This window comes from Rattus norvegicus, chromosome 15, assembly GCF_021556685.1.
Source record: "Rattus norvegicus strain SHRSP/BbbUtx chromosome 15, alternate assembly SHRSP_T2T, whole genome shotgun sequence".
NCBI classification, from domain to species: Eukaryota; Metazoa; Chordata; class Mammalia; order Rodentia; family Muridae; genus Rattus; species Rattus norvegicus.
Genome location: NC_141548.1, coordinates 35,940,153 through 35,965,184, shown reverse-complemented (window position 1 = coordinate 35,965,184; position 25,032 = coordinate 35,940,153). Strand labels below are relative to the sequence as shown.

Genomic DNA, 25,032 nt, shown 5'->3' with positions numbered 1-25,032 from the left:
AATTTGAAGTGAACCACCAGGAAAAGGAATCAGTATGTTCGATGGCATCTTGCCATTTCCTAAGCTATACTGTTCCATGAACACACAATGCTGTCCTGCTTGTTCAAAAGCTGCCCCGGTAGAGCAAGTGTCAAGGTAGAGAGATAGTCCAGCATGTCCCAGCCCTTTCCTCTGGCCAGCTACTCATATCTACAGCCACACAGGGATGGGAAGATCTCATGAAACGAGCTCTAGAAGGGCCACTTCCTCTTCATCTCAGTGAAAATGAAGGAACAGAAAGTGAAGGGAATATACTCAGGATCTTTGTGCAAACCTCATAGCCACCCATGAACGCAGACAGCCCTCCTTCCACACCGGTGGGCCCTGCATCTGTATGTTTAACCAACCACAGAACGAAAACATGCAGGGGAAAAACCTTCTGTGTACTGACCATGTACAGACATTTTTCTAAAACAGCAACAGTACAACTATTTCCACAGTATTTACATGGTAGTATCTATTACAAGTCATCCAGGAATGGCTTAAAAGGGAAATGTGTGCAGGTTCCTTTTATATAAAAGGCCTGAACAGCCAAAGATCCTGGCATCCAAAGAGGGCCCTGTGACCAATCCCCCATGAAAGGGATGGAGAACTGGATTTGGGTCCAAAATGACCTTTAGTACTAAATGGTGCTGCTTCCCATGACTGGATAAATAGGAAAAGAAAAAGGCCTACTTGGTCCTTGATCCACCATGTAGGTTTCTAACAAGTGAGGGTCACTGGGTCTCACAATAATTCAAATGGGGTAGGAATCAAGACTTCTCTGTCTACATACTCAACTGTAAGGGCAGGCCAGCTAACCATACGCAAGGCTAAGCCAGGGCTACAAGGACCTCCATCGTCATAGTGAGAAGACATCACTGAAGTGACATCATCCGAGTGTTAAACTACAACATCAGTTTGCGGCCTATTGTTCTTATAGGCCTATATTAACATAAAGATATCTTGGATTTCAGTTGTCAAAGAAGTGTAGGCATAAGGGACTCATACCTGGTTTCATGGTTTATATGTACACATAGTAACAATAAAGCCAATATAGGTTTCTTGGGATCTAAGATATAGTCATTCTTCAGTACTCCTGAGTCCACACCTATGGTCAAGCAACCACAGATCAATTTTGTTAGGCCTGTATATGTACAAATATTTTTTTCTTGTCATTCTTCACTAAACACAATACAAATATCATCTCCATAGAATTTGGGGCTGTGTTAGACAATATGGGCAACTGTACTTATGTACAGTGTATCAAGTAAAACAAACCATCTGAAAATGACTGGAAGTCTACAGGAACACGCACACGGGTTCAACAAAGGCATTACACCATGTTATATAAGCAGAATTAAGCATCTACAGACACCATTATCTGTGGATGCCCTGGAAACAAATCCCTGACATATAACAATATGCTCCCTGGTTCTTCGTGTTTTCTTGTTGCTGCTCCTTTTTAAAGGAATTGACCTGTTCCTCAGTTCTGGGACAGATGTGGCTGCAAGGTTCCCTATACTGACCCTACAACATAGAAACATCGTGCAAGAAATTATCTGGCCCATATGTCTCCATTCAGAACCAACAAGCCCCTGTCCCAGGAATGTATTCAATTAAAAGAACATTTATGTTCTTTGGAAGCACAGTTGTACCATTGTACCTTGGCTACAGATTATATAGATTCAAAGAATCCAGGGTCCAACTGTATCCCTGGAAATACAACCACAGTACCAAACACCTATCTGGACAAGCACCCGAGGGGGTGCTGTAGAAGGCCTCAGGAGGCTGGCCTGAGTCTGCCCAGCACCTGCAGGTTCTGGGCCTCAGAGCAGATCATGTAGACTCTATTGTTTTGATTTGGTACTTGAAGGAGATGGCGGCCCTGGAAAACCTGGTTATTGTAAGTGCACAGCCCCACAGCCTGACGTCCCAGCACACTCTGTCTGTGTATGAGGCTGAAGCAGGCTAAGAAATTGGGTCAGTGAACATTCACCACATGCCGACTGCACACACTGTGTGTGACTGAGCCTCTGGGAAACAGAATGCTTATGGAGAGACTCTGGCTTCAAAATCTGCATCTAGTAAAAGACCAATAAGAATGAAATGTGAGGCCAGAGATAAACCAGAAATGCCAGCCTTTCTGTCTGGTGCTGTCCTCTCGCTCGCAGCTACACTCCCCACACTCTGGGTTAATTTAGTGAGTGCTACCTTTTCCTAAATGGGAGGGCCAGATGACTCCAGTTTCTTGAAGCAAACTCATTTTTTGAAAGCATTCTTTTTAATATTTGCTTGTTATAATCAGTTATTCTTGGTGTTTTAAAGTACCTTGATAACAATTAGATAATTTAGATTAAACCACTAACAGTACTAACCTGAGCCATAGCTCTAGTCTCTTTGAAATGAATAAAGGTGACAGATGCAAACTGAAACCCCCAGTTGTCTAGTCAGGTGGAGGCACATGCATGAACATGCATGTAACCTAACGTTCTCTCCGAATTTCAACCAGACAGGATTTTCTGATCTTTATAAAGCTTAAATGTTATATGCCCTAACCTGTCTTCCACACTTTATTGAGACTTCTAGCCATCCCTCAAAATCCACTTTAAATGCTACAATACACATTTCCAAGTAGTTCTTTAAACTCCCCTCTGTGGCTCCAAGACATTTAAGCATTCTTCAATTACAGTAAATCTTACATTGCACCAAACTATTTACAAAGCTATTTCTCCTGCCAGATTTCTGAGCACTGCTCCACGGTGTGGACTATATCAGAGGGCCAGACAGCAAGTTGCTATGAATGTCTCTAAAAGATATGAATGAAAAGGACACACATGAATTGGGACCTGAGAACAATATCCAGACCACACCCAATGTAAAAATTATTCAAATTCTCCTTTTAATTAAAGTGTGACTCATTAGCAACACAGTTTTTCCGGCGACTACATTGTCACATTGGCATCCCCTCTATTTTTCTAAGAAGTTTCACCCATTCACTTATGTCTCCTTTAATCTAGCCCTAGGATGTGCTTAAAACCAGGGTGGGTTGGGGAGAGAGAAAGAGAGAGAGAGGGAGAGAGAAAGAAAGAGAGAGAGAGAGAGAGAGAGAGAGAGAGAGAGAGAATGAATGAATCAATGAATGAATAATTAACCCCCAAATACAAAAGTACATCACTACATGTTGCAGTGGTTTGTTTAACAGGAGTGATTCCTGTTTCCCCAAACCTACTTGCTTTCTTTCGCTTGTTATCCACCTTCTCAACGCTTTTTAACAGATCTTCCCTTTGGTAACTGAGATGTGTGTCCCATCACACAGGTAAGGGTGCTCACCAACACCATTGCCTGTTTCTTGTCTTCCTTCGATCTCGTGGCCTCTGAACAAGCTGTTTTGGTTACTTCTCATTCCCATGGCCACAGGGGTCAGAATAACCACAAAACCTAATGGAAATCACGAAAGGGCCCAAAGGGAGCAGAGTTCTCAACCCCACTCTCCAAATCTCCCATATGAGGACACAGCAAAGGGAAAACCCTGCTGCCCAGGGAGCTCTCCTCCCAGCTCTGCCCAGTGGAGGAGAAAAGATCTTGCACAACCATTTTGTGTGGGGGTTGGGGAAAGAGATCAGAGGCGAGACAGAGAAGGCCCAGGAAATGCAAACTCTGGACTCTGGAGTCCATCCAGAGTGCGAACCTCAGCTGAAGGGTCAGGCTCGTGTGCTTCATCTTAGAAGAGGCGAACAGGAGCAGGAGGCAGAACGGGAGCCGGGCCACGCTCTGCTGCTATCTCTGCTCCAGCTGCAGCTGCATCCCCTTTGGGCTATGCACACCAGGGACAGCATGGGCACGGCCCAATTAGGCATAGGGCTGAGGGAAAGGCTCCTCCTACAACTAGGATCCTGAGTACACTCATTGTACAGATGGAGAAGCATCAAGGTCGCTATCTGCACAGCTTGTAGAAGAGCTGGAAAGCAATCACCATGCTATTCATTTCCCCCCAAGAAGCATTTACTGAGCTCCTCCCTCCTCAAGGGTCACTGCTACGTACTAGGTAACATTAGGAGGTAAAATGAGGGGTGGCCAGGTCCTTTGGATCCGCTATGGGAAACACGCTGGACTACCCTACCAATCATAGTGCTGCCTGCATAATGATGGAGGTGTAAAGCAGCTCCCAGGACAAACGAGACACGCTAACTAGAATACGCAGAACCACAGCTGGGGTTGCAGGAGGCTCTGCAGAACGGGTAATATTTCCACTGGACCTTAATTAAAGGGTGCTATTTCATCAAGTGGAGAAGGTGAGACAAAGGTATTCCGGACGGGCACTACCTTACCCACATGCACAAGCCAGACTTCATGACATCTGGGGAACAGTGGATAGATTCAAATGACATGCAGAAACAGATAGGCAACCTGACACCAGCGATGTAGACCCAGGCAACAAGCTCAGTGAGAAGTGTGGAATGCTGTACAGAAGGGCAGCGTGTGCTTCCGGGGAAACGCTGAAGACATCTCAGCAACCTGACCCTCTGATCAAGTTGCAGAGGGCAATTCTGACATCACTGTGGAGAAGGTATTGATGCTTAGAGGCTCCGGGGCAGGGGAACATCTGAAAGCATGCTTCCACAGAGAGATCACAACACACAAGTGTCTCTGACAGCACTCTGTCCTAAGAGGGATCTCTATCCCAAAGACGCTTGACCCAGAAGACAGGTCCTATGTGTCCCTTGCTCTCCCTCACTGGAATGCACAGCTAGGACTGCCAACTGACTGTGGCCATGGGGAAGGAGGGAAGAAGTCTACTATTTTTTTTGTTTAGTTTGGGTTGGGGTTCTTGTTGCTGTTTTGACACAGGGTCTCACTGTGGAGCACTGGTCAGCCTGAAACAGTACACCAGACTGTCTCAAACTCAACCCTAGTGCTGCAACTAAAAGCCTGCGCCAGCACACCCAGCTAGTGCTTGGGGTTTGGTTTGGTTTGGTTTTTGGTTCTGTTTTGGGCATTTGTTTGATTGAATGATTGTTTTAAATAAAAGAAAGTATTTAATAGGGCTATGGCTCCTACGCTTACAGTCCATGGTGGTGGACCCATGGTATCTGGCAGGAACAGCTGAGAGCTCACAACTCAAGTAACATGACCTGTCTATGTAGCCCAGATTATCCTCCAGCTTGCAGCAATCCTCCTGCCTCACCCTTCTAAGCATTGGGATTATAGGCATGTGCTACCACAGCCTACAAACCCGCTTCTAATCACATACTGTTTGTGCTCAAAAGCCCTAGAGGACACAGCTGGGACTGACAGCTGAAACAGTTCCGCTTCCAGAAGTGACTGAAAGGATCCACTTGGGAAAAAAACTCAAGCCAGTGCAAAATCCTGCAGATGGCACTGCTGAACATGGAGTTAGGTGTGCTCCCCTTGTCAGCCAATAAATCTCAGAGTATGAATCATGCTGGCCATGTCATCTGACAGTCTAGTTATTGGTCAGCTGGGGAGAACTTTCCAGAGGGGCGTGCAAGGCAGCCCTTAGAGCAGGGAGCAAATGGCATCTACATCTACACAAACACTTATTCTGACGCATATTTTATGTTAGTGCCTATATGAACTATATTTCTATATATAACTAAGACATTTAACATTCATATCCTGAGATTAATACTTGCTAGATAAAAACACCTTTTTCCGGTATTGGGCCCCTGCCAGGTGTTGTACTACATGACTGTAATCTCAGTGCTGGGGAAGACGATGCAGAGTTCAAGGCTATCCCAAGCGACAGAATGAGACCCAGTCTCTAAAAAAGTAAATAACAATACAGAAATAAAAAACTCTATATAGTCCGTTCAACCCACTGAAGGGCAGTATGTCGTTCTACATACAAACAAAATGCCTTGTATTGTATTCAACTGGGATTGAATTAATTAAATCCAAAAAGAAAAAAAAAAATAAGAGCATGTCAAAAAGAGAAAATCATTCTGTAGACTTTTGTTTTAAAACACTTTATAATTACATCTTACAGATCTATCCTTGCACTTAAAAAGTACCAGCAAAGTACTTATTTCATTTAGAAAATAAGTAATTGTATATATGCCAAGACCTGGATTTATGAAGCTAGATTAAATTCTATACCAAACAAACATTTTTAAAATACTTTATTCTCTTTTTCAAGAAGAACTTCTAAAAAGTACTCAAATATCCAAACCAAGTAGGCATAGTGGAAAATTCTTCTAAAGTAGAAAAAGTACATCCTATGACTGTAAAAATAGTGTGAGTTCTTCCCAGCCAAAATACGGAACCAGCTTCATCAACACATGTGTGGACAAGGAAATGTGGCACACGGCGCAGTGAGGTTTTGTTTAGTTATAAGGAAGAATTTATAACTAAATAAATTTGTAGAAAAATAGATGAGCTTGAAAATCATGTTAAACTAAATAAGCCAAACAAAGATCACAGAATGAGAGTCTGGGTAAGAGTGGGGGGGGGGGAGAAGTCTAAAAGGTGGAGACACAGAAAGGAGAGAATACAAAAGAAAAAGACAAATATTGCATGCTTTCTCTTACACATAAGATCTAGATTCAACAGTATTTATTATACACATGTATGTATATGACACAAAAACAGGAAAACTGGGGCTGGAGAGATGGCTCAGCGGTTAAGAGCACTGACTGCTCTTCCAGAGGACCTGAGTTCAAATCCCAGCAACCACGTGGTGGCTCACAACCATCTGTAATGGGGTCTGATGCCCTCTTCTGGTGTGTCTAAAGACAGCTACAGTATACTCATATAAATAAATTTTTTCTAAAAATCCCCATCTTGTTTAAAAAAATAAAAATAAAACAGGAGAACTACATGAGGAAAGAGAGAAAATAAGAAGGAAGGGTAATGAAGGGGAAAATCCAAACAAAGTTTAACATGTGTGCAAAAATATACTAATAGAACATTCTTCTGTATACTTAAAATTCATTTTTTAAAACTTTTAAATGTGTAAAATATTCAGGTTATACAGGGTATAATTTTTCCATTTGTAATACTGGGGTGAAACTTTGCACTATGTGTGTGTACACATATTTTAAAAGGAGGATACGGGGGCGAGAGATGGCTCAGCAGTTAGGGGCACATGCTGGTTCTGTTCACAGAACCCACAAGGTAGTTCACAACCATCTGTAACTCCAGTTCCAGGGGATCTGATGCTTTCTTCTGGCCTCTGAAGACACTGCATGCACATGCCATGTATGCACACATGTAGACAAAACATTTATACAAAGAAGTTTTTTTTTTAATCTAAAACCAAAACTAGAATATGGGTAATAGAGAGGTGTATCTAGGACCATGCTGTCTTACAATTGTAATAACTGAGAACTTCAGAATGTTTTCTTGTCTGAGCTTCCTCTACATTCCAACTTTTGTAAGCACTAATCCAAGTTTTTATAGTTCAAGTAACTTGAATTAAATGGTCACCTGACCACCAATAAATAGGCCTTAATGTACATGATAATGTAAACCTTAAAGTGTTTTGTTCAAAACACTGCTGATGAACTGTGTTCCAAACAGTAATTAATGATCCAGTCATCCTATTCAATGTCTAGCAAAAATACTAAACTCCTACCCTGTTCCATGCAGGTGACATGTTCCAACACTATGAGAACTGGGAAGATGCATGAGAACTAAACCAACCACCCTTTAGCAGAGCAGAACCAGAGACTTGATGTCACTCACAGCTACACCCCAGGATCAGGCACAGTTCCCGACCACTGGCAGGTTACAACAAATACTCCATCACCATAAGGACCTTCCAAGCTAGTAAGGATAGAAAGTGAGAATGGGGAAACAGAAACTCATAATGCTCGCACATAATTACAGTGCTGCTGGACCCTTAGTCACATACAAGACTCTCTGACAATAATTTCCACCTCCGTCTCTCCTGCATAATGGAAATCTTGTGTTGTTCAGAGAAAGGGTTTGGACTCTCACTGCACGACCTATTTCTAGTTTTAATTACAATGCTTGGCAAAGCTTGGGGATCATTTCAATTCATTTCAAAAATAACTCCCATTCAATACAAGAAGATGGATTTTTCACACTTGTGAATTTTTATTTACTTGATAATGAAGATGGCTTGGCAAGTAAATAAAGCATTTTCTTGGCAAATTTGGTCTAGTGAAGATACAGAATTGTAATGAAACAACATGCCTCAGAAAGTAAAATCTCCCATTCGCCTTCCAGACTCAGTTTCCCTTTTGATTCTTCTTCAACCTAGCAAAAATGGTGTTATCAAAGTGCCTGTTGTTACTTACTGATCCATACAGCTCCCCCTTCTCGTTCATGCCGAGGTAGAGTCCACTGTCCACACCACGAATGCTGACCAGGCCCACTGCTATACTGATAAATTCCAGAATGCCTGTGAGATAAACAGCAGACAGGAGAATTAGAGCCCCAAAGCATCTCCCTAGAGCCGCAGTATGCCCAGGGGCTTCAGTCAGGAAACAGGCCCAGCTTCCGACTTGGAGCACCTCAGACACGACTTCAGCCCTAAAAAACTGATGTTCCAAATAAATTCTACTTTATCATAGTCAAACACTAAATTATCACAATGGGACAACCTTTACCTAATAACTAACACAGTTTAAATTTTTTAGAATAACTAAACATTCTAAATGACAAGTCTGATGAAATCAATGTATATGTCCTAATGAGCTAAGAGTATACTTGAAAGGGAAATGATATATTTCCATTTTATATATGTAAAATTAAGTATTTATATTGGGAACTTTGAATTTTTATTTATTGTTCTCTGGGCCTGGGAGAAATAAACACAATCACAATTTGTATATTGCATACATAAGTGCATATGTGAATGTGTACATGTATATATTACATATGCGCAAATAATTTTTCAAAATTCTATTCAGAGAATAATATTATGTGTCTAAAAATAATAGTGAGGTGCTAATTAAAGCCTTCCCCAGCTTATCCAGAAAATGATCTAGTCCTCAATTGAATAACCTCCATTTGAAAGTCATAAAGTGCCAAACACACACCTCAAGTGTCTCTGCTTAAACAGGGTGGTGATTCTTTTTCTGTTCTTGCCTAAACTTCAAAGAATAGTTAAACAATTAAAACATCTTAATAATGGAGGAGGAAATGCTGGTCCATAAAAAGAAAAAAGAAAGAAAGAAAAAATGCTCCCGATTAAAATAGGCATGGAATACTCTTTCCTCAAATCAAATCAATATAACGATCCCTTTCACTTCCTTCTTTTGCCTTGCTTACCTTACTAAAAATAACACCTAAGCTGGGCATCAATCCAGAGTTTTATGGCCACACAACAGCAGCTTCAGTCTCCGAGTCTACTGTTGCTTTAAGATGGTCATCCCGCAGGATACACAGATGCTGCTAATCATCTCTGTGCTTGGCCACACTCCCACTCTGGCTATAAATTAAAGTGCTACACTTTGTGTAGATCTTGTGGCAGTGCATACCAAATATTTTATACAGCTTATTTTGAAAATATCTTCAGTCATTGAGAAAGTGTACTTACATCTAAGAACATAGAAAAGGGAGGGAAAAAAGGCTATGGTAACAGTATAAGTGAAATATATATAATATATTAATATATATTAATATATGTTTAAATTTTTAGAATAACTACATATTATAAAAGTTTGGTAAAAATCAATGTATATATGCTAATGATCTATGTAATATGATATATTAATATATTAATATATTAATGTATATATTATATATAATAGTATGTTATATGTATACTAAAGTAAGGCTCCTGTGACTAATGAAAAAAGCATTTATATAGGCAAAAAACAATAACTTTTCCATCAATCATGAACTAGACTGGGCTGTTATGAAATGAAGACTCTGACTCCATAAATGTAATAAAGGGTTCAGTCAAAAGGAAACTCAATTACAAGGTGATCACTCACTCTTGTACACATGGTATCACTCACTCTTGTACACATGGCATCACTCACTCTTGTACACATGGTATCACTCACTCTTGTACACATGGCATCACTCACTCTTGTACACATGGTATCACTCACTCTTGTACACATGGTATCACTCACTCTTGTACACATGGTATCACTCACTCTTGTACACATGGCATCACTCACTCTTGTACACATGGTATCACTCACTCTTGTACACATGGTATCACTCACTCTTGTACACATGGTATCACTCACTCTTATACACATGGTATCACTCACTCTTGTACTCATAGTATCACTCACTCTTGTACACATAGTATCACTCTTGTACACACAGTATCACTTGTCCTTGTAGATGTACAAAATGTTACGAAGGTCCTTATGTTATGCTTACAGAAAGCCTGCTCACATGCTTTATTCTAACAGAACAAAAGATTGTAATAACAGTAAAATCACCCCTTACATGTCAAGTTCTAACTTGTAACTTTCTCTGACCAGACACCAGACACAAACCAGTGTATCACTAGCCTTCCCTCCTTCACAAAGCAAATGGGAAGGCTGAAGAGGCAACATCTCCTTGAGATTTATTGAACAGGAGATATACTTAAATTATGATGCAGTCATTTTATTTCATGATACCATTTCTAACCCTTATGACTCAAAATAATCAAAATTGAAACACCTTCACATTATTAAGAAACACATACAAAACTCTTTTCTCAGTATCCCCCACAAAAGTGCACCCTAATCAAGGCCGTATAAATCCTGAGATTAGCATAAGGACTTACTTCATGCCTTTCATTGTAAAATGAAATACAGGAAACATTTCACCCACTTTGAGGATTGTGCAATTTAATTTACCAGGTCAATGAGGAAAGGGTTAACCATAAAACTAAAAGCCATTCCTGTCCTCTTAGAGGCCACACAATGATCTGTCTCCTCTACACACAAGGCAGCTCTGAGAGCTAATAACCCACCAACAGCTCGACCAGATCCAACAGAGAGTACAATTTCAAAAACTACCTCACTGACTGGTCCATGAATAGCAAGAACAGTAGTAATGACTACAGTAAGGATCATGTAACAGCCAAATGCCTAAGCATGAGAAGTCGGCTTCTCCAGTCTTTAGGACAGTCCTGGGCACTGCAATGTCTTCATCCCCAGAGTACAAAAGGACAATTGGAATTTCCTCAAGTCACTCAGACTGGAAGACCTGTTTCCATGAGTTCTGTGCACATTGAGCAGTTGGCCCTAACTTTTTGGGGTTTGTATCTGTAATTTCTTGCCACTTTTATACACTTATCTCTGGGACTATTACTTAATATGAAGATGAAAATATTAGTATTTTTATCTTGTTTTTTTCTAGTTATTGATATAATAGCTAAAACACATATGCTTTTACTTTTTTAGACAGTGACCTATTATTGAGGGATTATATCAACCAACCATCATGCCGCTTATTAAATATAAAACTATGAGAGAAATATGTAGCGTAGGCCCTGCCTCCTGCTCAGTGGTCATCCTTTCATCATTATCTGTGGAGAGACATTCCTTGCATGCCCGAAGCCATAGCACCCCAGACCCTATTTATACTGTTTTATCCTGTATATATATACTCATGGCAAAATTTAATTTACAAATTAGCCCCCCTAGGGGGTTAATAGTAACTAATAAAAATAGAGCCAGTAATGGATAGTGTAATAAAAGGTGTTTAAATTTTTGAATTATTTCTGAAATATTCCATTTAACATTTTCAGACATAGTAAAAAGTGAAGCTAGCAGAGGAAGGGGCTGCTGTAGTGAGAAGAACCAATAAACTGACCCATGGTGACAGTGTGGCTCACATAGTGGGAGGCAGATATATAGGGAACAGGTGGACACGAGACCAGTGGTTTGTTCAGTTACAGAAGAACAAGTCAGGGGAGTATCATAAGAAAAAGAAAATAGAAAAATCTGAAATGAGTCTGGGGAGGTCTCCCAGCAAGAAGCAGGACCCAGTGAACCCAGGTGGAAATACTTTGTCACCTCAAACCATCATCCATATCCCTGAAGCTCCTTTAGAGCAGGGACCTAAAAAAAAAACAAAAAAAACAAAAAAAAACAAAAAACAGTCCAGATTTTTATGAGGTCACCCCTATAACCCAAGGGCAAGCAGAACACCCAACCGTGTGAGTCACAGTCCTTCTCCCACACCCAGAAAGCGCCAGTGTGGTAAGGTCAGGGAGTCCTGGCAACAGGGTAGCCAGACCCCACCCCATGCAGACTGGAATCTTTATCATTCCTCGTACCACCTTGTCCACAGTGAGCTCTACGATTCTGCACTCCAGCAGATCAAGCCCTCAGCTGGTACCAAGCAAGTGCTGCCAACCGCTCTGAGGTCAGAGCACTCCTTACACTAATCTGGTGACCTGTGCAAAGCTGAGTAACCAACATGGACAATACTAGGTCAGTGACAACCTGGGAGACTGTTCTAAAGATGGGATGTTTCGAGATCAAGGGGAGAAGGAGGAGAGGAGTAAAAAGGAAGGAGGAAAAGGAGAATAATGAGTTGGCCTAAAACTGACATTTTGGCCTCTCTCTCCTAGCACACACAACCTAATAGGCTCAGAAAAGCCATAGCAGGGAATGGTAACTGGGTTGCAGGTAGACAAGTGACATTTGTCCTCTCTCTTCCACCACAGAGAACCGTTTCTATAAGGACCCACGGGGGCTGATAAAGCCAAAGTTCACTGGTCACACACTTCTTCTGGAAGAGTCCCAGATTAGGTCTCCCTCTCCCCAGTCTCCCTGGCTACTCGTGACTGGAGTGCCTAGTTCTGTTCAGCTGTGTCCCTAACTGAAGGTTAGTCAGTCCACCCTCCTAAGTCCACTTACGCTGTGCCTCACCTCTAAAGCCAGCCATAGGAAATGGGAGAGATGACAGACAGAAGCTGTTGTACCCTAACCTGTGCCCTCTTTAGATCAAACAACAAAACCAGTATTGACCGCTTCATTGACCACCATCGCAAGATGATAAAACCTTATTGTCACACGATTTGGCTGCAGGACATAGAGAACTCAACCTCAGACTAACCAGGAAACGTCCATTCTGCTGGCTAGTTTTCACGGTGATGAGGGGGTCAGACAGACCACTGGAGAGAAATATCAATGGTTTTACCCTGTGTGCTACGGACCTGCCAGGTGAGGCATGCCCACCAATGTGATAGTGGCACAACCATTATAGGAATAACCAACTTCTCTCTGCCTTAATTTGAGACCTGATTCGTAGGAAAGAACTCATACCTGACCCTATAAACCTAGTCAACGGCCTGTGACTGGCAACCACAGGCCCTGGGGTAGAATCTGCTACTGGGATTTTTGCTAAACTATCATGCTGTCAAGTTGCCCTTTAAATATTCACTTTGGGTTCTAACTAAGGCTTCTTTTGCAGTGGGAAGCTGATAATGCAGAGACTCCTAATTAAATCACTTAGAATAAGTGACTGAACGCTCAGCCCTAAAGGGGACATCTATAATCACCACCACCCTCTGCAATTCAGAGAACACCTGAGAGGAGGGGGGGGGAGCCAAAAGATAGAAAGGATGCTGTGAAATGCTGTCTTCTGGACATGACATGACTGTTAACATGAGGTTACCTGCACAAGATTTGCATAGGATCAAGGCAGTCAGTGTCCCAGCATGGATGGGAGACAGGCAGATAACCTCCCACCCCTGGCTGGGGAGCCTTTGGCAGTTAGCAGCTGCTAACAGAGGAAGAGCCATTTTTCTTTGAGGGTGTGGCTGGGCTGCCGGTGGGTTGCTTCATTAGATAGTCCCATACCCAAGTGTATATAGGGGCCGTACTGACTGGACTCAGAAAGAGGAAGAGGTAGCTGGAACAGTCACCACCATGACGTTAGGGACCTGTTAGAAGTATCCTGGGATAAACTAGAGGAAGGAAATAAGAGGCGGATATGATCAAAATACGATTCATTGTATAAATATACGCAATTATCAAAGATATATATATTATATATATATATATATATATATATATATATCAGTACAGTGGAGTAGACAGTGGTCCAGCTTCTCCACAAACTGAGGCAGAAGAAGCTTAAACTCAAGAATTCCAGGCCAGCCTGGGTACCATAGTTATCCTGGTGACTATGTTGAAATAGAAACAGGAGAAAGAAGAAACTGAGGAGGAAGTGGGAAGAAGAGAAAAGAAAATGGGGGGTAGGGGAGAGAGAAAGAAAAAAAAGGTCCAGATTTTACAGAGAAATATGGTATGGGGGTTACCAAAAGGGGAAGGTGAAACTGGACATGGTAATACCAGGCCTGTAATTCCAGCATTTGGGAGCTGTGGGCAGGTGGATCAGTAGTGGGCTAGCCTATGCTACTTAAGTGCCTGTCTCAAAAGTGGGTGGAGGGAGTGGCTAAGCTCCTCTTCCACAGCTTCACACACCCCATAGTAGTCACATGGAGCCCCAGAGGGTCATCACACAGCCTGAATCTAGGAATCCCTGAACCAGCTTGAACAAAGCTGTGTCCCTCGGGAAGCAGCAGTTGAATGGATAGCCCAGTTTCCTGCAGCAAGCTTAAAGGCGGCTCTTAGTTATGAAGGCTTTCCTCTGTGCAGTACTGAAAAAGCCAAGGCACAAAGAATCGAACTTTGTTTTTTTCTGCAAAACCCTGCAAATACGGTTTAACTTCGTTTTATTATTATTATTTTAATCACACCATCTTCTTTCTCCCACCTAATACCACCAACATCTGACACCCTGCTCCTTTAACAGGCCAGGTCCTGCCCCTCAAATGGCTCACAAGCAGGAGTGCCAATGTAGGGTTCTAGAAGCATCTTGAGTCACCAGCCCCAGACCAGGAGGTAGGCCTGCTTCAGCCTCCACAGGCCCAGCGTTCACTTTTTCATTACTCTGAACTGCCTACTTAATTTCTGCTCATTGTCTTAACAGCTAGCAAGACCAGAAAGCCCTTCCAAGTAAAAAACACATACTTGCTTCCCAGGCCATCACTCAGAGACAGGACCCATGGTCCCCTCCTCCCAGCTCCCATCACCCCCAAGGAAAAACAAAGGACTCCTTAAGTTCCCACCTTCAACTCCCCGGCCCGCCTGCAGCCCTGCAGCGCTGAGATTCCCTCACCCCCAGGTCCCCCGCACGGCCTCGGCCTTGTCCCGCCCCGCCGAGCGTGCCAGCAGCGGCAGTCACCTGCGGCGGCTCGGGGGCGGCAGAAAGCATTGGCCCAGCACGTTTCCTTCTGCCGTTCCTTTTCAGGTAGAAAACGCACCTTCTATTTTAATCGAGGTGTAAACCCACCCCACCTACAGCTACTCTGAAACCCAGGGAGAAGACGAAGTCCCCAGGGAGGAGCCAAGGAGGCGCGGAGGCCCTGGCTGCGGGGAGGGGGTGGAAGGTGAAGCCTAGGCGGCGCGGACGCCAGGTGCGCCCCGCAGCCCATCCGCCCCGCCCGGCTCCGCGCCGCCGGGTCCTAGCGCCGACGCAACTCCCTGAGGGCGGGGCTGAGGAGGCAGGGCGCGGAGGCTCCCGGCACACGCACGGCGCTGCAGAGGTTGCTAATATTGGGACCTGCCGCAGCAGCAGCAGCGGGAGACCGCGGCACTGCTGTCACCCCGGGGGCCCGCTTCTCACTGCAACCGGATGAAAGACTTAAATAACCCTCCTTCCCCACCCCCACTGCGCACAACCGCCCACTCAGCTCCATCCGAACGAGGGTGAGTGGCACCGCCAAGAGCCAGGCGCGCCCTTCCCCCCCGCGGCAGACACCGGGCCGACCTGCTATACTTGCACCCGGGGTCCCCAGCATGGGCCGGGGCTTCCGCTTCCCTCCTAACAACACCCCCCCACACACACACACACACACTGTGCGGAACCCGAGAGTAGAGATGTCACTTCCTTGGCGACACATTCTCCAACCTCTAGGATCGGGGCGGGGTGAGGAGATTGGGGCTTTTTGTTCCATAGTCTGGGTTCTGCGGCGGGCGGTACCTGCAGTCCTTGTCCGCTGACCCCTGAACGCGCGCGCTCCCCGCCCTTGCAGCCTAGCACAGAGACTCAATATCAGATGTATCAAGTGCGCGTGGCAAACGTCCTATCTTAAGGGTGACTACTGCATTTTTAAAAAGAAAGAAAGAAAACTGGGAGGTGGGGGCGAAGGTACGTGGAGGGGCCCGGAGTGTGAGGGCTATCACTTGACCTGGGCCCAGTTGTGAGGCACCCCTGGTTGGGACCCGGTAATTCACACAATAAAGGTGGATTTGGCTGGTCGCAGCGCCCCTGCAGCCCTGCGCTCCGAGTGCAGCCGGCCTTCTGCTCCCGCAAGACTAGATCCGGATGCCTTCCCTAGGCTAGTGGTTAACAATAGCATGCCACCCCCTGCACCGCCTGGCGAGGCCCTTTGTCACCCCCACCCCCACCCCTTCCCCTGCGACTGTGGCCTCGCCAGGCCAGGGGCCCCCGACCCACCTCCCAGACCCAGCGGAGCCCTACGACTCTCCCAAACCCCGCTGCGCGCTTCGGAAAGAAGGGGGGTGGGGAGGGGACCCTGCATGAGACCGCGAAGCTCAGTTCCAACCTCCAGTCTGTCCTCGGTCCCCGCCACCAACTCTCCGGCTGCGGTGCGCACCTCCGGCGGTTCCCACACCGCACACCACCACCGCGCTTCCTCGGGCGGCGGCTGTCAGCGCCGCCAGACCCGCACTCACACACAAAGAGAAAGCAAAGGGACTAAACGAGGGCAAAAAAGAAAAGTCGGACACCCTACACGCGGTCAGAAGGGAGTCGGCCCCTGTCTTTCCTCCCCTGAACCCCAGCGGTCCCCGCAGTACCGAGGGGCGCACAGGAGCACCATGGAAAGGGAGTTAGAACCCGAGCGCTCTTAGGACCGCGCGGAGCCAGAGCGGCGCGGGGCCCGGGGCTGAGCCCGCACCTGCCGGCCGGGAGCGCGGGAGGACCCGGCTCCAGCTGCCCCGGGCATCAAGCGGGCTGCCCGGGCATCAAGCAGGCTGCCCCGACCGCCAGGACACTCTATCTCCGCCACCACCGGCCTCCCGCTGCCTGTCTTGCTCGGAAAACCCGGCTCCGTAGCAGCCCTTAAGGTGGCCAGCTAGACAAGCACTCCAGTAAAGTTTAGTCTTCCCCGCGACAGCCAGCAGCGGCGTTTACTTACAGGGTGGTGGGAAGATAGTTAGGTTTCCAAGGAATCATCGCAGCGATGAGCTACACTTTCTGTTTTTAAGCAGCGAGGGGACACAAGTCAGTTGGCCATATTGACTGGGTTCACTTTCGACCCCAGCCTCAGTAGTGAATCAAGGGAGAAACCCTGGGCCTCAAGAATTTGGACTATCTTCATCCAGGCCTGGACCTTCCTCACCTCCGGGCAACATCCACAGTCCACGAAGCTAGCACGTAGTTTAGATTTCCTCCAACATCTGGCATTAAGGCATGAGGAAGAAAAATCACCACAGGACTTGGTTTTACGACCTAGTCTAAGTGTTGTCAGGTGGGTTCACTCAGGAGTTAACTCCTTCCAACAGTCTGGTTGCCCAAACTGTCGATTTTTTTTTCTTTTTTTAAGTAAAGGGGAAACCTAGATTCCACACACCCCGCCCCCTCCCCAACACCAGGCAGAACTGTGTTCGCTGACTTAGCACTGCACCACCACTGAAGGTGCCCCGCCAGGCACGTGTGTGGAAGCATGAAAGTGGGCAGAGTCCCCACCTGAGTCTGCAGCCTTCGGTGCTGAGTCACAAGTACCCTGCTCGGAACACGAAATCTTCGGAATGTCCTTTGAAATGAGCCTGCAGCTTTTGCAAGCACACGCAAACACTCACACCAGAGCCACCCAGGAAACCCACACAAGGCTACAGGCTGTGGAAATTATAAAGCAGAGGTTGGGAGTCAATGGATGTAAGAGCCGACACCCCTAGTGGGATTTCGGCCCCCCACTCGGGTCCTTTTCCCCCCCCAGGAGCTTCTGCCCGGATGTTTCGGATCTAAAACACGACCTCAGTGCTCCCCACAGAACAGCCAGCAATCTTCGCCTGCGAGGCTTTCAGACCAGCACCAGGAATAAACAGCACGCTTAATTTACAATTCAGGCAGAATGCTTATTAGAGGAAATGGAAAGGGAGAGAAACTTAATTTGAGCAAGATACCGGCTACCTACAGAAAAGTGGACGCAGTTTAAAGTTCTTAGTGATTAAAGCTTTAAACTCGTGGAAATGGGTCCGTTAGAAAGAAACTTCGTAAACCTTATCTTCTCGCATATCTAATGAAAAAACTTGGGATTTGGGTTATATTCATACTCACTACCCCCCCCCTTTAAAAAAAAAAAGAAAGAAGAGGAAGAAGAAGAAAAGAAGGGCCTTCTGAGTGTGGAGTTGCACCAATGCCAGCCGCAGATCTGCAATTCCGGAGGCTTTTTCCCTCCCTGGGCTGGCAAGATACTCAAAGGTGTGGGGGGTGGGAGGATATGAATATGACAATATAGCCCTTCCAGCATCCCCGTCTAACCACCGCCTTCCTGGTAGTTAATAATCTGAACGTGTCACCGCGTGGACACTGAGGGGTTAAAGGCATACCTACCGAATCGGCTGTGGTCTTTCCTGGTTCCCTGGATAGTACCGTTGGGGAAGATTTCTAAGTGAAATCCAGTCCTGCAGTACAGCTGCCTCCGCCTGAGAATCCCCTTTAAATGATCCAAGTCCGTGACTGCGGGTCCCCGGGGCAGCCCCCCTGCTTCGGACTGACCCAGGTGGTCACTTAGCAACACCGGACTGTCCACCGGCAACACCGGTACGTTCCCGAACGGTACCGCGTCCTGCACACCGAAATAGCTCCCAACTTCACCTAAGGGAGCCATCAGAGGACTCGGCTTTTAATCACAAGAATAAACAATAATGATGGTATCAACCAGGAGACACTAGGCGAGGTATATCCAACTCCCCTCCCTTGCTGCAGTTGCAGACAGAGAGGGAAAAAGGGTTCTTTTCTTCAATCCATCCAATGCATAAATAAAAGTAATCGGCTGTTTCTCTGGCACAGGTTCAAGGTCAAACCACTGATAGTCTAAGAAGCCACCACTTCATACTCACACACTGACATTGATCAACACAGCTATGCATCGCTACATACGGAGCCTCGACTCCCAGCGGGCAGAAAGGTCTTCATCCCATCCGACCGTAATAAGGGAAAAAAATCCGTAGTTTCTCCATTTGCTTAGAGATCAGAATGACCATAGCAACGTAAGTGCCTGGGCGATATTACAGGGATTTTTAAGATGCTCGGGCTACGTCAGAATTTACGGATCCTGACTCCAGAAAGGCATGCGCTGTTTTTACTCTCTAACCGACTCTGCAGACATCAGCATGAATCCTTCAAGGGGAAAAAAAAAATCTCACGTTGGCGGCGGCGACAAATCTCTCCTCCCAGTCCCTCCTCCAAAAAATAAGGATAATATAACAAAAAGAAGGAAGAAAAAAACTTTCGGCGTCCAAAGCTAGTATCCAGAACGCTACAGAGGCTCTGCGGAGGTCCAGCGGCTTGCAATGAGGCGAGCGGCAAGCGGCGGGCGAGGACCGCGTCCCGGAGCTCGCGTGCTGCCCGGGCTGCCGCGAACAGGTGTCGCCGCGCGGGCCGCGCAGCGCCGTGGCCGCGGAGCGCTCCTCCTGCGCAGCCCCCGCCGGCGCGCAGAGTGGCGCAGGCGGCGGCATTGGGCCGGGTTTAAGGTAGCGCGGCGGCCGCCCCGCTCCGCCCGGTCCTAGCGCCCGCCCTGACGCCCGAGCCGCTCTGCCGCAGGCCGGGCACAGGCGGGCTGAGCGCGGGACTTCACGGGGAAACCCGAGTCCTAGGAAACCGGCTTTAGAGACGCCGGAGACGCGGTGCCAGAGAGGGGAAGCAGCAGCCCTGGAGACGTTCGGCCGCCTGAGATCTAGCTCGCTAAAGGCACAGGGTCAGAGGGGAACTGGGAAGGCAGTTTTCGCGCGGACTCTGTAACCTTGAGGCTCATTATAAAATAGACTGGAAGGGAAAGGTTGGTGTAGGGAGCTTGGCTGGACAGGGCAGTTTCTCTTTCATTCTTTATCCAGACTCACAGACGCGCAAACTATATTGCAGGTATGACAGTTGGGTGTGAGTCAGATTCTTCTCTCTCTCTCTCTCTCTCTCTCTCTCTCTCTCGCTCTCTCGCTCTCTCGCTCTCTCTCTCTCTCTCTCTCTCACACACACACACACACACACACACACACACACACACACACACACACACACACACTGGTGGACCCACACTCGGGTTTGTTAAGGAGTTCTGGCTCGCATCTTTGGGTTGTTCGGGTCCTTGCCTCCGCCCCCCAGGTTCCTGAGGCTAGGAGCAAAGGGCACCCAGGGCTCCTGAAAACAGCCCCTGTCCTTGAGTTCGACTCACGCCCCAGATCTGAGTGCGCGTCTTCGGGGAGAAGGTTCCAGTGAGTTCTCTCTCGCCCCCAAGCCAAGCTACTCAGGATGGGCTTTGCCACCCTGAGCTCCACTTTGCCTGAGAGAAGCGAAAGGCACGAGTTCCAGGCTTGTTCCATGGCCCGAGGCTCTCTGCATAGCCTAAGAGCAGGACGGGAGCCGCCGCCTGGGCACTAGCGCTGCTTGCTGCTCAGGGCTCGCTCGCTGCCGCGGGTGACTTGGAAGCCGGAGCTCTGGTCCCGGGTCAGGGCTTTTGCTCGCGGCCAGCGGCCTTCGAGCCCAGCCCCATGCAGGGACAAAGAAACGTACTGCCCGGGGCAGACAGGGGCAGGGCCCGCCGGTGGCGCTGTCCGCGCCCTGCCACCCACCAGCGCCCCGGTCCTCTGAGCAAGGCGTCCCCAACACAGGCACTGTCCCCGCAGCCCGCCCGAAGGCCCCGTCTCCCCCCAGCCCCCACCCCGCTCCTCTTTGTTCACATTGTCTTAGACTCTCGGGTCAAGATGGTGAAAGTTGCTAAGACTTGAGCGCAGCTCCCGACGGCGTGCGAGAGGGGAAGAAAAGTCCAAAGACCGGAGCCCTGCGGTAGAGAAGCAAATAAAAGGCTTTTTCTGGGGGAGAAGTCAGCCTATGGCGGCGAAGCCCTGGGGCTGGCCCTACTCCCGACCGGAGGGTTTCGCCCCAAAGACAGAGGCAGCAATGAATTTGCAGATTTCGCTGGTGTTGGAGGTGCCCATCCCTGGAGCGACCTTCCCCTGCCCCCCGGGTTAGAAAGCAGGCTCCCGCAGGGCCCCAAGGGAAAAGCGTGGGGCCAGGTGACCCTCCCCTCTGTCCACTCCCACACCTCTTTGCCGCAATCCGGGGTCATCGGGAGTCCGGGCACTGGCTTCGTGAGTCTGGCTTATAAGTTTCCACTGCAGAAGAACCCTGCTGTGTGGTATTTACAGCAGTCTCATCCGCGGTGTTAGAGAGCAGGCTGTAACGCTAACTGCCTAGTGGCAGATACAAGAAGCTGGGAGGAAGTGACACTTCTCATAAACCATTAGAGTAGCTCTCAGTAATCACCCCAAGTCGCCAAGGGCCCTGGATTAAGCAGGGGCGCTGCTAGACCCTTTGTGTACAAAGTGCCAGGTTGATTTAAGGTGAAAAAAATGTAGATCGAGAGAATGAAATGCAGACAGGAGGGCGCTTTATAAAGGGATGGAGAACAGGGCGCAGACATTTCCTCCGAGGACTGGATTGAGACCGTTTTTTTCCACCAGCTGTTTCCAACCACTTTTTTTTTTTTTCGGTCTGAATTTAGCCTCTTAGCCTATGAGCAAAGACCATTTCCGCCTCTGGGTCCTGGAGCATCCTGTCCCTTTAAAAGTGATGCAGCAGTAGGAGAGAGTAAAGTAGCTGACCCAGCACTTTTGTGGGTAGAAACTGCAGGCAGCCCTTCGCAGCTTTCCCACTGCAGTTAGTTTAGCCCTTCTCATCTGCATCCCCAACTCTGGCTTGCAAGCTGCTTTCCTGACCCCCTGCCTCTTTGCTTGCCCATCAGGTCTCTCTGCTGCTTACATTTGGTCCTTTCCCTACACAGTGATAGAAACAATGACCTTGCTGTTTCCCTGACCTTATCACGTTTTTGTTTTTGTTTTTTCCAGGCAGTCACTGGACTCCCAGGGCTAACCTCTTCAAGGTTGCTTCAGAGCTGTACCATAACTACAGGCTCTCTACATCAGCTTCTGGGCTGTTTTTAGCAGTACTCTTCAATGATTCACAAGATGGTGGCTTTGCTTTCTAGACACACGTGGTACAACCCACTCACTGGCTCCATTGCACCTGCCTGGGTGACTGACCTTAAGGGAAAAAAAAAAAAAAAACTCATAGATGCTCAAGCCAGCTGCCCTTGCTATAGCTTTCTCCTTGGTTTTCTGCACATGGGCATTGAATAAATTCTAGTGGGTCCCAATCCCCAAATTCTCTAATGCTGTTTCTCCTCTGGTGCCTTAATCCTCTTGTTTCTCATTTTTTCCTCTTACCTACTTTTTCTATCAGGATAGCATCTGTCACTTTAGTGCCTGGGCCCAGACTGGAATAAAGGATGAGACCTCTAGGAGCCTATAACAAGGAATGAGTCTACAGATCTGTAACATGGCGTCCAACATTCTACCTATGCTTATTGTGGTTATATGCTGCCCCCCTCTTCATGGGCCCTCATGAGTTGCTGTGCACCCTGGCTTAGATACATATATGTAAAATGACTGATAAGTCATAAATTTTCCACACATTTGAAGCAACCTTAGTTCTTGTCATTTACCCTTCTTTTGTTCATTGATGGTGCGAATGCACATGCACGTGTGCATACACACACACACACACACAACCAATCAGCACAGAATCCTTCCATTCCCTCAAAGCAACAACGACTGTATAACCAGGTCACGACCCTTCATTTCCTATCTCTTCCATTCTCCCATCCCCACCAACAACCCTTCATGCTACTAGTGGCATGGGGTGAAAGGGAAATGGTTTGGGTCCCCAGACTGACCTCATGGAAAAGTTTCAACTCAGTAGGCTTGGAACCATTGCAGCGAGCCTGGCTTGCTGCCAGAGCTGCAGACACTCCAAGTGCTTTCTTGCTTTAGTCATTTTACTCTCCAAACTGACTTGTGATGGTAATGCTATTTTGTTACATTTTTCCAAGGAGGAGACTGTGGTTTACAGAGTCTAAGCAACACACCTATCACCCAGGTGCTAACACATGGCAAACTCAAGTCCATTCACCTCAGAGCTGCATGGCACAATAATACCACGCATTATAAGAGACACACTATTCTCTTGCAGGGCGTATGGTTCACACCTATAATCCAGCACTCAGGAGCTGAGGCTAGGACATTGAAAGTTCAAAGCCACCCTGGGCTATATAGCAAGACCTACCTCAAAAGCAACCAAATATAAGCTGGCAAGTGTGTCTTTACCAACTAGCTATAGAGGAGTAAATAATGAATGTATGTACTTACCAGGCTATGGTCCCGCGTATTAGCACAGTCAGATACATGATATAGAAACCAGGTAGCAAAAGAATACAAGAAAGAAGATCACCAGAAACAGAACTTTAAAAAAGTACAAGAATCATATGAAGAAATATTTTTAAATCTCCCTATAGACACCAAAAAACTTGAACAAATTAAAAGACATAGATAATATTTCTGAATAGAAAACTAATCTCAATTTTGAAACTATATAATCCTTCCTAGACTCATCTAAGAGCTTATCATGGTTGCAGTAAAAGCATTGTCAAATTGTTTGATTAGCCACGTCGACCCTAAAGAAAATCTATAAAATTCACTTGACAAATTTTTAACAGGAAAATTGAGAGGTTAACTGATTGAAATATTTTTAAATTCCAGAAAAAAAAAACAACACTATAATATAAACAACTAGATGGGAAACAATACTGTGATTTTTTTTTTAAATCCGAGTACACAGTAGCATTTAATATAAGATAATTAATGAGGAAATTAAACCAGTGAGTTCTGAGAGAACAGAAAAGGCAACTGGGTAAAGAAGTGAGTTTTCCTTCACACTTGAAATGAGGTTAGAGCTCAAGTGGAGCAAATACTTACGTGAGGAAACTCTCGCAAGCGCTAAAGGAAACTGTGCAGACTTTCCTTTACACCCTGAAGAGTAAAAGCCTTTCTAATTGGACTGCAAGGTTCAAATGCCTGAAAAAGAACAGTGAAAGCTGTAACCACACACAAAAAAATAGCTGCAGAGGAGGAAACAAAATTCAAAAGAAGAAAAGGTGAAATTTAAAAAAAAAAAAACTGCGCATCAAGTCGAAGGACTAATTTCGCTGTCTATGAACAGCCTGTGGCTGATTAAGAAACATACAGCCTCTGCTGGACATAGTGGCACAGGACTGGAATCCCAGCAGAGGGGAAGTGGAGTAAGGGATCAGGAGTTCAGGTGTTCAAGGCTGAGCATAGCCACTCCGGATGGCTAGAGGAGACCCTTTTTCAAAAGACCTAGGGAATAATAGGAAGAGTGATGATGGTGAGGATGATGGTGAGGATGATGATGACGATGATGATGACGATGACTTCAACGGTGGTGGTGTTGCTGATAGTGATTAAAATAATAACACCAATAATGGCCCGGTGTCTAGTCTGATATGTTAGCCTGGACATCATCACTCCCATCCATAGAGAGAAGAGGCTGAACAGGCTGAAAGTCAAGAGCTCATCTTAAATGCTCAGAGAACTGAGGTCATGAGTCAGGCAGACATCAAGTCAGTGCTTCCAAAGCCGAAGAGAACGGTAGCAGCCCACACCTGGGGCCAGGTGGTAGAGTTACTTCGTTATAATTCCTGGAGGTTGAATGTGCAAGAGTTTTTTGTTTTTTTGGTTTTTTGGTTTTTTTGGTTCTTTTTTTCGGAGCTGGGGACCAAACCCAGGGCCTTGCGCTTCCTAGGTAAGCGCTCTACCACTGAGCTAAATCCCCAGCCCCGCAAGAGTTTAAAAAAAAAAAAAAAACCATAGGGGCACAGTCTCAGAGCACCCTCCCCCCTTCCCTGTAACTCAGATGACCCTCCCCCCTTCCCTGTAACTCAGATGACCCTCC

The 25,032-nt window shown here is 46.4% G+C and overlaps 1 protein-coding gene and 1 long non-coding RNA gene across 7 annotated transcripts in view; one reads left to right on the top strand and one right to left on the bottom strand.

Moving 5' to 3' along the window:
* Window positions 1-21,443, bottom strand: part of Fgf9 (fibroblast growth factor 9) — a 43,956-nt gene extending 22,513 nt beyond the window's left edge. Inside the window, exons 1-3 of one of the 5 annotated variants that reach the window (XM_087585016.1) lie at window positions 21,269-21,443; window positions 20,399-21,004; window positions 8,304-8,407 (exon numbers count right to left, since the gene is read on the bottom strand). In XM_087585016.1, coding sequence (XP_087441142.1) covers window positions 8,304-8,407; window positions 20,399-20,546 — 252 coding nt within the window. In that variant the 5' untranslated portion in view covers window positions 20,547-21,004; window positions 21,269-21,443. Of the gene's footprint in view, window positions 1-8,303; window positions 8,408-15,165; window positions 15,407-16,549; window positions 16,849-18,561; window positions 18,991-20,398; window positions 21,005-21,268 lie in introns of those variants that run through there. The other 4 variants (NM_012952.2, XM_087585018.1, XM_087585020.1 and 1 more) reach the window with 4 other exon arrangements.
* On the top strand, window positions 19,728-22,711 carry LOC102550095 (uncharacterized). 2 transcript variants are annotated; one of them, XR_015638302.1, is made up of 2 exons: window positions 19,728-19,927; window positions 22,071-22,711. It is a non-coding gene; the product is annotated as an uncharacterized LOC102550095 (long non-coding RNA). The 2 variants fall into 2 exon arrangements; XR_015638301.1 differs by having other exon boundaries at window positions 19,728-20,091.
* Window positions 22,712-25,032: the final 2,321 nt, after the last annotated feature.